This window comes from Psammomys obesus, unplaced genomic scaffold (genome assembly GCF_907164565.1).
Source record: "Psammomys obesus unplaced genomic scaffold, mPsaObe1.curated_primary_1811, whole genome shotgun sequence".
NCBI lineage: Eukaryota > Metazoa > Chordata > Mammalia > Rodentia > Muridae > Psammomys > Psammomys obesus.
The window spans coordinates 672,727-684,140 of NW_026594322.1; the positions used below are offsets into that span (position 1 = coordinate 672,727).

General features: G+C 48.5%; 1 protein-coding gene across 2 annotated transcripts; it reads left to right on the top strand.

Annotated features, from left to right (window-relative positions):
- The first annotated feature begins 5,448 nt into the window (after positions 1 to 5,448).
- Aqp3 (aquaporin 3 (Gill blood group)) lies at positions 5,449 to 10,919 on the top strand. Of its 2 annotated transcripts, none has more exons than XM_055618632.1 (6): positions 5,449 to 5,628; positions 8,304 to 8,430; positions 8,729 to 8,866; positions 9,201 to 9,319; positions 9,720 to 9,937; positions 10,016 to 10,919. In XM_055618632.1, the coding sequence occupies exons 1-6, from the start codon at positions 5,521 to 5,523 to the stop codon at positions 10,182 to 10,184; spliced, it is 879 nt and encodes a 292-aa protein (XP_055474607.1). In that variant the 5' UTR covers positions 5,449 to 5,520; the 3' UTR covers positions 10,185 to 10,919. The 2 variants fall into 2 exon arrangements, with proteins under 2 accessions (XP_055474607.1, XP_055474608.1); XM_055618633.1 differs by lacking the exon at positions 5,449 to 5,628 and adding an exon at positions 6,231 to 6,305.
- The last annotated feature ends 495 nt before the right edge of the window (positions 10,920 to 11,414 follow it).

Here is an 11,414-nt window from a genome sequence, read left to right on the forward strand (position 1 = left end):
ATGCATTCTTCATCCTCTTTATGTGTAAAAAGAGCTGACAGGAATAAGGAGCCTTTGGAAGCCATCCTTCAAGTAGATTTTTTTTTGTCATCCATTAAGTAGAACAAAGACCTACTCATCTCTACAGTCCTAATTCAGACCCTATTCATCCCAATGGGTCAGTGTTTGGATATGTGTATATGCCATGATACAAATGAGTCTGGTGGAATTACATGGAGCCATAGTTCTGTATGCTGGTCCTGACTGAGAGACAAAGGAGAATAAGGGCCTTAAGATCCTGGCCTTGTCGGATGTGGTGGCACATGCCTATCATCCCAACACTCAGGAGGCTGAGGGAGGAGGATCTCTGAATTTGGGTCTACAGAATGAATCGCAGGATAACCAAGGCTACACAGAGAAACCCTTTCTCAGGAAAAGATTGTGGCCTTGTCTTTCTAAGCTATGTGCCTTAGCATAGGGCTGTGTCTGATGAAGGGTGTCACAAAGATGTTCTGTGTTCATCTGCAGCCACAGAATTCTAGATAGGCATATCCATACACACAGACACACAGCGACTGTGTAGAACTGCTCACGTGTAAGTCAACGGAGCTCGATGAGAAGACACACATACTCATGGTTGTGCCTGCCTCCCTCGTGTACTCCTTTGTGAGCTGGGTACAAACTCATGGTACTGGGCCATGGTATAGTGTATACACATTATACATGCACACATGTTAGTAGACATAGATGTACCTGCTCTTTCCCTTTTATTTTTTTTTAACTGAGTTTCTTGAGACAAGGTTTCTCCGTGTAGTCTTGGCTATCTTAGAACTCACTCTGTAGACCAGGCTGGCCTCACAGAGATCTGCCTGCCTCTGCCTCCATAGCTTTGGGATTAAAGGTGTGCACCACCACCATCTGGCTTCTGCTTTTTTTTTTTTTTTTTTTTTTTTTTGAGACATGGTTTCTCTGTGTAGCCCTGGCTGTTCTGGAGCTTGATGTAGATCAGGCTAGCCTCAAACTCAGGGATCCTCCCAAGTGCTGGGACTAAAGGCATGCATCACAAGACCCAGATCTCTTGTCTCCTGCAGTCTTTGCAGATCCACCTGAGGCAGTGAGAGACCTAGAAGCACAGCAAGGGTGGAGAACAGAGGGCATCCTGGCAGATGTCCCTTCCTCCCACAGACCACAGTTGTAGCTCTGGCACCAGGAATCTTGTGTTCTGTCTTGAGTCATAGGTTGGCAACAGGGCCAGTAGGCAGGCACTCAGTGATGGCTTCCTGATTCACCATGGGGCCTCCCAGCCCAGGGGGGAGGGGGTGTCTGGGAAATGGGAAAGGAGGTGTTTGGGAAAGGGGCATCTTTCTGGGCCAAGGACTATGGAGAAGCTTCATGTATTGGTTTTACACACCCGTGAGCCTATGGGCAGACTCTTATATAAATGAAATCCCTTAAGCAAAGTGAAGTATCTGTAGGCAAGAATGTAATTACAAGCTGTGTATGCATGCCTGTACATGTGTATGCATGTATGTGCCTGAGCAATTGTGAATCTACCTTATGTATTGCTAAGTCTCAAGACTAGAATTTCTTCTCCACCTTTTTTTTTTTTCTTTTGAGATAGGGTCTCACTGTATAACTTGCTGTATAGGCTGACCTCAGACTCACAGAAATCTCCTTGCCTCTGCCTCCCATAAACTGGGATTAAAGTGTTTGCTACACCATTATATCTGGTCTTTCTTTCTTTCTTTCTTTCTTTCTTTCTTTCTTTCTTTCTTTCTTCACATTTATTTATGGGGGGGGGGAGGCATGCCACAGTGCATGTGTGAAGGTCAGAGGACAGCTTATGGGGATCATTTCTTGCCTTCCACCATGTGGACGACTGTAAATTCCTCAGGCCTAAAGGAAAATGCTTTACTGGAGGGGTCACTTCACTGCCGCCTTTTGGTTTTTGAGCAAAGGTCTCCTGTAGCCCATTATGTGCTCAAACTTTATCGATATGTAGCCAAGAATGACTTTGAACTCCTGATCCTTTTGCCTCTACCTCCCAAATTCTGGGATTACAGACTTGCCCCACTGTACCTTCCATATGGTGGTCATTGTTTCTGATAGCCATTCCTCACAGGAAAGTCCCCAGGGCCCTTAGCTCACCCAGATTAAGTCCTGAAAAATGTAGAGTTGGTTTGTTTTTGTTTTTTAATTTTAATTTTTAAAATTTATTTAGTGTCTGAGTGCCCTATTCCCATGTATACCTACAAACCAGAAGAGGACATCAGATCCCATTATAGATGGCTACGAGCCACCATGTGGTTGCTGGGAATTGAACTCAGGACCCCTAGAAGAGCAGACAGTGCTCTTAACCACTGAGTCATCTCTCCAGTCCCCTGTTTGTTTTAAGTTTTCAAGACAGGGTTTCTCAGTGTAGCCCTGGATGTCCTGAAATGCTCTGTGTAGACCAGGCTGGCCTCAAACTCACAGAGCTCTGCCTGCCTCTGGCCTCCCAAATCCTGGGATTAGAGGCATTCCCCACCACTGCCTGGCCAAAAAAAAAAAAAAAAAAAAGTAGTTTCTTGGTCATTTGTAGCAATGAATGCTTTTCTACAGACTATGGGGAAAGCACACACATTTCTATTTTTCCTGGTCCATATGGAAGAAGGGCTCAGGCCACTGAACCAGTTTCCAGATGATTGATTGATTTATCTTTTTGATACCAGGAATCAAACTCAGGACCTTGGGCATTTTACTTTTAAAAAAAAAAATGATTTATTTGGTTTTATTTTATATGCATTTGGTTTTTTGGTTTTGTTTTTTGTTTTGTTTTTGTTTTTTTGAGACAGAGTTTCTCTGTGTAACCCTGGCTGTCCAGGAACTCATTCTGTAGACCAAGCTGGCCTTGAACTCTGAGATCCTCCTGCCTTTGCCTCCGGAGTGCTGGGGTTAAAGGAGTGACTACCACTGCCAGCAAGAGTGAACTGTTCTTACAGAGGATTCCCCACACACACACCGAGCAGCTCACAGCCACCAGTGAAGGAGTCAGAGCGCTTGGAATCAGCATTGACAGTTGTGGACTGCCATGTGGGTGCTGGGAATTGAACCTGGGTCCTTTGGAAGAGCAGACAGTGCTCTTAACCACTGAGCCATCTCTCCAGCCCGGCATTTTACTTTTGAACTAGATCCTCAGCCCAATTTCTCAATTACTAAATGAAGCATTAAACTCGGTATAGTGGTTCATGCCTATACTCCCATCACGTGGTAAAAGTAAAGTGTTACCAAGAGCTGGAGGCCAGCCTAAGTTACAAGTGAGTTCAAGGCCAGTTTGGCTACATTTTCTGTAACCTTCTCTCAAAAACAAACAAACAAACATCAGGCAATCAAACAACCAAACAAAAAACCCAAAGTAAATAAGTAAATAAATTGTATGGCTCTCAATGGCAGAATACATGCTTAGCATGCAATGCTCCAGGCCTCAGTTTTAATCCTGAGCACTGCAGAAAAATGGAGGAGAGAGGAAAGAAAGGGAAGGAAGGCCAGATGCGGTGGCACAGGCTTGTAATCCTGGCACTCAAGGAAGCAAAGGCAGGCAGATCTCTGAGTTCAAAGTCAGCCTGGTCTACAAAGTGAGTCTAAGACAGCAAGGCTACACAGAGAAACCCTGTCTCGGAAAAAGAAAAAGAAAAAGGAAGGAAGGCAGACAACACTGAGAGCAATGTTGCCTCGGATACTCACCTAGCTGATGGTGTAGACGTTATTACATTTGATGTAATATCTCTCTAGATATTTTAGATTTTTGAGACCTAGTTCCCCCTTTTTTGGCAGGAGGGGGATTGAACTCTGGCTATCCTGGAATGCACTATGTAGACCAGGCTGGCCTGAAACTCACAGATCCACACACTGCTGGGATTAAATGATTGCACCACCATTCCCCTTTCAGCCATTTAAAGATGTTTATTTTTATTATTTTAAATTTTGTGTCTGTATGTGGTTTTGCATGCTCCAGTGACCACAGAGGCCAGAAGTGTAGGATCTCCTTCACTTCCTCCTGCAAAGGCAGGAGGATCTCAGAGTTCAAGGCCAGCTTGGTCTACAGAATGAGTTCCTGGACAGCCAGGGTTACACAGAGAAACTCTGTCTCAAAAAAAACAAAAACAAAACAAAACAACAACAACAAAAAACCCCAACAAAACAAAAAACCACTCTTAACCACTGAGCCACCACCTCTCCTGTCCTTCTCCAGCTGTTTTTGAGGCAGGCAGCCAGTAAGTTGCCCAGGCTGGCCTTGAACTCACCCTGTAAGACAGACATGCCTTGAACATTTAAACATCCTATCATCCTCTCAAGTAGCTGGTGAACTCTTTCTTTTTGAGACAGGGTCTCATTATGAAGCCACAATTTTCCTGTCTCAGTCTCATGAATGCTAGGATTGCAGGTATGTGCCATGATACCTGGCTTCGTTTAACCTCTCCTTTAAAAAATTAATTATGCCAGATGTGGTGGCTTCTGTTCTTAAAATCCCAGAACTTAAACCCTGTGAGTTTAAGGACTGGGCCTATGTAGCGAGTTCCAAGCCAGCCAGGGCTACACAGTCAGACCCTGTCTCTAAAAGAATTTCTTATGGTGTAGGGGTGGGCACCTGAACCACTACGAATGTATGGAGTTGGTTCTCTCGACCTTCATGTGGGTTTCAGGGATCGAACTCAGGTCACCAGGCTGGCATGCTAAGCATCTCCTGCAGCTGAAGTACTCAAAAGGATAGGTTTATTTTGATGGGAGTGGGAAAGCCAAGATGGGAAAAGAGAGAGTTAAAAACGGCTGCAATTCACCCTGTTGGCATGATGTATGCGGCATGTGGCATGTGAGGACAGCTGCAGCTCAGCCTCTGGAGCCATAGGTATAAGTGCAGCAAGGCCCACCAGCGAAAGCCCAGGAATCCCAGCCGGTGTGTACACACCAAAGGCAGTGTCACTAGGAACACAGGACATTTGCCATGCTGATACAGCTCTGGACGCATGTTCCTCGAGCACAAGAAGGGCTGGTGAATTCTGGTTAGAACATAGCATGCCTCTGCCCGCTAGGGGGTCAGCACTTTTCAGTCTCCTGACTGAGGAGGACCTGTTCTATCTGGTCATCTTGAAGCAAACTGGCCCCTCTCCATCATGACAGATCTCACCTTGTAGTATGAGGCATTTCCCCAAGGCTCGCAGTGAACAGGCTAGGAGATCTCTAGCTTTTTCTTTTTCCCCAGAACTTCAGTCTTTTCAGCCCAACACTCCCTCCCCTAAGTGCCCTCCTACCCTTGTGCCAACCTACCCTTAACGCTCAGCTCCAGTCGCCCCGGTCCCCACCAGCGCCCCAGGCTAGGCGGTGGGTGGGTGGTGGCTGCACTCCGCCTCCCCTCCCCGCCCCCGACAGGGCTCTGAGGGTGGGGCTCCGCGGGCGGGGCTGGCCTGCGGCGCACGTGCATATAAGGTGCCTCCTGCGCTCTGGGCCGCCGCTCTCCGCGCCCTCCACTAGCCACTTAGCGCCCGCACATTGGACCGCCTCACCATGGGTCGACAGAAGGAACTGATGAACCGATGCGGCGAGATGCTCCACATCCGCTACCGGCTGCTTCGCCAGGCTCTGGCAGAGTGCCTCGGGACCCTCATCCTTGTGGTGAGTGCGAGGAAGTGAGCAACCCTTTATTTTTTCAGGCCACATGCTCCCCACTCCTCACTCAACTGGGGACCAGCACTCCAGCTCTGCTCCCCAGGCTCAACCCTCAGGGTCAAACTGACCTCGCCTTCACAGTTCTAACTCAATTCTTGACAGTGTTACTCACCAGGACCGCTCTGTTCTTTCACCTTTCCGCTGGAGACAGAGACCACAGGCTGCTGGAAGGGACTTTCAGCACCTTCTCTTCCCAGTCTCCCAGCTTCCCAGAGTCCCAGCCCCGGGACACAATGGAAGCAGAATCAAATGGACCGCCCCTTAAGTTATTTGGATCTTGGGTATTTGGCCACTAATGAATAATTAAGCCTCAGAAAGTCCAAAAGTTGCGGTGAAGTGAGGACGGATTACCACAGGTGGGGGCAGAGGACACAGGCCTCTCGGGCTGTCAGCAGCAAAATTGGAAGAATGGAATGTCATAGAGATAAGGCGATTGTGGAAGAAAACAGGGCCCTACAGAGGACTGGTTCCTCACATGCCCTGCTGTAGTCCTTCAGATCCTGTGTGCGACCCTGAGGATGCCAGAGCCATTGCAGACGATTGCTGGCCTTTTGATCCCTCCTCTGCCTCTCAGTGACTCCTCCATGCTGAGGTTTCTGGAGTTTAGCCCTCAGTTGTTCTAGGTAATGTGGGGTGCACTCCTTGGTCTGACAGGCAGTTATGGTTTTCATTTCCTATTTCAGTTACTCTGATTTTCAGCCATTAATGGCATTACGTTTGTTTTCCTGAGTCTCTTCTGAATTCAGTTGCCTCATATAGCACTGGTTGAATTACTTGAGTTCCAGGAGCTGCCTCAGTCCTGGGTAATGTAGATCAGTCAACCAGCCAGAGAGGATGATGGTGGGCCAGGCTACACAAGGAGCCTCTGACTTCATAAACTAGTGGCCTATCAGTTGTCCCCATTCTCTCTCCCCTCTGTGCCAAGAAGTGAGTGGAGCGGTCGCATTTACCACCTTCCTGCCACTGCTCCGTTTCCTGTCTTGATCTGTGAGTTCAGCCAACTGTTTAGCAGCAGCTAGGACAAGGGAGTGTATCTTCTCCTTTCACAGAGGGGCCTCCTTATCCCTTCCCAGTTCTCAGATCCACTCCATTAAGAAAAGAACAATCAGTCCCCGCTGAGTCCCAGGATCATTTGGCCTATCCCAGACCACAAAAAGAGGGTGCTGGATTTGTGGTGAAGGCTTTCAGGCTCAGGTAGAAGTGAGGTATCAGGTGTCAGTGAAAAGCAGAGCTTGGGGTGGAGGTGGCAGACTAGGGGATCCCCTGATGGCTGAGGGCTTGCTTGTGTACCTATCATGGGGGCCCAGAACCTTGTAGCATCAGAATCCAGGTTGGCTTTGGGTTGAGGAAAGCCCCTTTCTCTGAAGTAAATAGTTGGGTAGGGTGAGGGATTGGCTAAGAAGCTGGAGACAGGGGTGAGGGGATGGAGAAGGAAGAGGAAGATTAGCCCCAAGGTGGTAGAACTGGCTTTGATAGCTCCTCCCTTTGATGCCCCTTGGCACAGAGCCAGATCTGGGCCTCAGGCAGGCAAAGAACTCAGGCCAGGGTCTGGCTGGGCATACTGCTTCAGACCATCACATGCCTCCACCCCATACTCTTAGGATCTCTGACTTTTGCCCTCACCTGCCCAAACACCTTTGCCCTGCATCACCACCCTTTGCTTCCCCTGTCTCTTCTTTCTGAGTGATAATAATCAGTACTTAACAACTCAGTACACAGGCTCTGGCCCAGTATAGAGTTCATGGAACCCAGCCTGCTCGTCAGCATAGTGCTTTTGTTTGTTTGTTTTTGAGACAGGGTCTCTCTACCTAGCTCTGGCTGTTCTAAAGACCAAACTGGCCTCTGCCTCACAAGGGCAGGGTTCAGGCCCTGCTCAGCATAGTACTCTTAGTTATGGAGAGTTGGGAAAGAAGACCCAGGGCTAGGCTGGAGGAGCTTTGAGGGACACTAGAGACAACAGCACTTTACAGTTGGTGGAGAGTATGTTCATGTTTGAACATACATTATGTTCTGTACATGTTGAACCCTTTTAGTCCCTCCATCCCAGGTAGAAGGGTTAGAACAGATCTCACAGGAGTTAGAGAGCAGAGCCACTTAAAACTCTTCAGATCTGAGTGGAAATCCTGGAGGCAGAGGGGCTGGAAAAAGAACAGGGAGGTTAGCTTGGGGAGAGGGTGCTGAGTGAGGGCATGATGAAGGCCAGATGTGCAGACATCTCTATACTCTGGCGTAGATTCAACCTAGCTTTTGTTTTCCCTCTTGTCTCTGTATCCCCCATCACCTCCACTCTGACCTCAGCTTTGGAAGAGTGGGAGATGAGGCATACTTCCTACATCTGTGTGTCCCTTCTGGAGGACGGAGACATAAACTGTCATAGTGACACCCTCCCTCCCTCCCATGCCCTTCTGGCAAGAAAAACCAGTGAATGTTAATTAAACAATCTGGGTTCCCAGTCATACCCATACAGGGCTCTGCTATATTCAAAATAAAACCTAATTGGGTGAAGACATGTCTCCTCTTTCTGGGACTTGCAGTTGTAGCAGGAGGGATTTGGGTTATATTCCAGTTTTCTCTGTGGTGACAGGTCTTAGTGGAACTTCATTTGCTCTGTTTTCTAACAGATGTTTGGCTGTGGCTCGGTGGCTCAAGTGGTGCTCAGCCGGGGCACCCATGGTGGGTTCCTCACCATCAACTTGGCTTTTGGCTTCGCTGTCACCCTTGGCATCTTGGTAGCTGGCCAAGTGTCTGGTAAGCCCTCAACCCAGCCTCAGTTCTCAGCTCTCAGCATCTCCAACAAGTGTCTGGCTAGAGAGAAGAGGGAGGGGGCACCCCGAAATGCTGGTCCTAACAACACCCTGGCTCTGGACCCTTTGGAGACAGGGTGGAACAGAACCTTTGACTCTCAACCTTGGAATAAAAATTCAGTTTTGACATAATTCAATGGCTGTCCTGGCCAAGAAGTCCTAACTGCACCCCAGAAAGGAGGAGCACATGGGCACTCTGTGGTGGTGGACTATAGCCAATAGGTTCTATGTTCTCTCCTCAGGAGCCCACTTGAACCCTGCTGTGACCTTTGCCATGTGCTTCCTGGCACGTGAGCCCTGGATCAAACTGCCCATCTACGCACTGGCACAGACGCTGGGGGCCTTCTTGGGTGCTGGGATTGTTTTTGGGCTGTACTATGGTAAGCATTCCCCATCTTGCCCTTCTCCACATGCTCTCCCTTTTGAAGTACCTTGTTGGCACCAACCCTATTGATGACAGCTAGGCCTGCCCAAGCCCAGTGCTCATGACTCATTCATTAACACTCAGGCTCAGGTTGGGGGCTCTGGAGGAAAGAAACAAGTTTGGCCACAATAGGATCTCACAGCCTTCACCCACCCTGTTCCTCTGTTCACCCTGTTACTCTACCTGTTCCTCTAGAATAATATGCTTACCTGTGGTCCCTGACAGGGTGGGAAGGGCAGGTTAGAGGGAAGGTTCTGCCCTCACTCACAGTGGGTCTAATCTGTCTCCAGATGCGATCTGGGGCTTTGCCAACAATGAGCTCATCGTCTCCGGCCCCAATGGCACAGCTGGTATCTTTGCCACCTATCCCTCTGGACATTTGGACATGGTCAATGGCTTCTTTGATCAGGTATGTGTTGGGGGACCTGTGAAGTGAATGCAGAGGGAGGAACAGACTATTTTGGACAACACACCTTGATTATAGCGGGGTTTCTTAATTCATGGGAACCCTGACCTAGGAATGTGGTGGCAGCTTCCCAATTTTTTAAAAGATTTATTTATTATGTGTATAGTGTTCTGCATGCAGGTATACCTGTATGCCAGAAGAGGGCACCAGATCTCACTATAAATGGTTGTGAGCCACCATGTGGTTGCTGGGAATTGAACTCAGGACCTCTGGAAGAGTAGCCAGTGCTCTTAACTTCTGTGCCTCTCTCCAGTCCCCTCCCAGTGAACTCTTGGCCCTTGCAGGCATCCTAGGATCAGCAGAGCCAGGAGCTGTCCTTCACCTTATTCTCTCCACTCTCCAGTTCATAGGCACAGCCTCCCTCATTGTATGTGTCCTGGCCATTGTGGATCCCTATAACAACCCTGTCCCCCGTGGTCTGGAGGCCTTCACTGTGGGCCTTGTGGTCCTGGTCATTGGAACCTCCATGGGCTTCAATTCTGGCTACGCTGTCAACCCTGCCCGTGACTTTGGCCCTCGACTTTTCACAGCCCTGGCTGGCTGGGGCTCAGAAGTCTTCACGTAAGTACAGCCCCCTCCAGCCTACTGTAGCTCTCTTCCCTGTCTGCCTGTCTCTGATTACCAATGTCTGCCCTCCAGGACTGGCCGGCACTGGTGGTGGGTGCCCATCGTCTCTCCACTCCTGGGCTCCATTGCTGGTGTCTTCGTGTACCAGCTCATGATCGGTTGTCATCTGGAGCAGCCCCCACCCTCCACTGAAGCAGAGAATGTGAAGCTGGCCCACATGAAGCACAAGGAGCAGATCTGAAGGGGCAGCAGCCACCCCCCCACACTGTTCACTCTTGAGTATCCATTGACTGTGTGGGGCCACTCTCTAAAAGCCCCCTCGTGATGCCTCTCATGTACTTAAGAAGCTCCCTGAATCCATCCAAACCTGCTGGATGGTCCCTTCAGAATTTCTACTGAACTCTGCCTAGTAGGGAGTTAGGCTCCCACCCTTAAGCCAAGGTAGGAGAGCAAGTAGGACCAAACATTCTTTAGTTTCTCAAGAGGAAAGAATGTGCAGAGAGAAAAGGCGGGAGTGTGCATGTGCGCTGTTTTCCAGGCATTCAGGGCAAGGGGCCAAGTTTTCAAAGCACTGTAGCAGTTCAAGGGAGCCCAGGGCAAGGGAGGTGAGTCAGGAAAGTGCTAGAGTGTGAACGCTTCAGGGATTCCATGTGCAGGTAGACCCAGAAGTGTGTTTTTGAGTATGTGTGTGTCTGTTCTTTTTTAGAAGTGGATTTCTAGGCTTGGAGAGGGGAGAGGGATAAGAGGGTACAGCTCGTATGACCCTTGAGTAGGGGCTGTGTAATATGCTTCTGTTATTAGCTGGGCATTGGGAGGGGGTTGAAGTCCAGGTTATAAGTTTCATATTTTCTGTTTGTTTTTTTTTTTAATATATAAATATACACATACAGTCTTAGGAATAGGGGTAGGGAAACTCCACTTTTTAAAAGGTGTTTCCTTTAATCCTCTAATCAACAATGTACTGTTGCCTTTTATATAAAAAATAAAATATATGCATAAAACAGCAAATGTGCCTTTTTGCTTGTTTTCGTTTGTTTTTCAGGCAGGGTCTATGTAGTCCTGGCTATCCTGGGACTCACTATGTATACCAGGCTGGCCTTGAACTCATAGATATTTCCTGCTGGCATCAAAAGCATGTGACAGCACACCAGAGTCAAGCTTCTGCTTTTCTGGGACGAGTATTAGAGCTTTGGTGTTATTTGATAGTAAGCTCCCAAGTGTCTAGTTCAGAGTCTAATCTCAGCTTGTGTTCAGTGGTCCCCAGATTCCACCCTCTGGGCATCTTCTGAATCCTGTCTCATCCCCTTCCCTGGGGAGGGAGTCTGGAAGAGGCTAAACTATGTCTGGAAGAGGCCAATCAGACTGGGGACCTGTACTGTCCTCTGTTGACGCTTATGCTCCGTCCAGACTTTTGGCTGTGGTGCTCTTAGCAGCTTCCCTACAAGGTCAATCCACACAGGTTTCTCAGGTA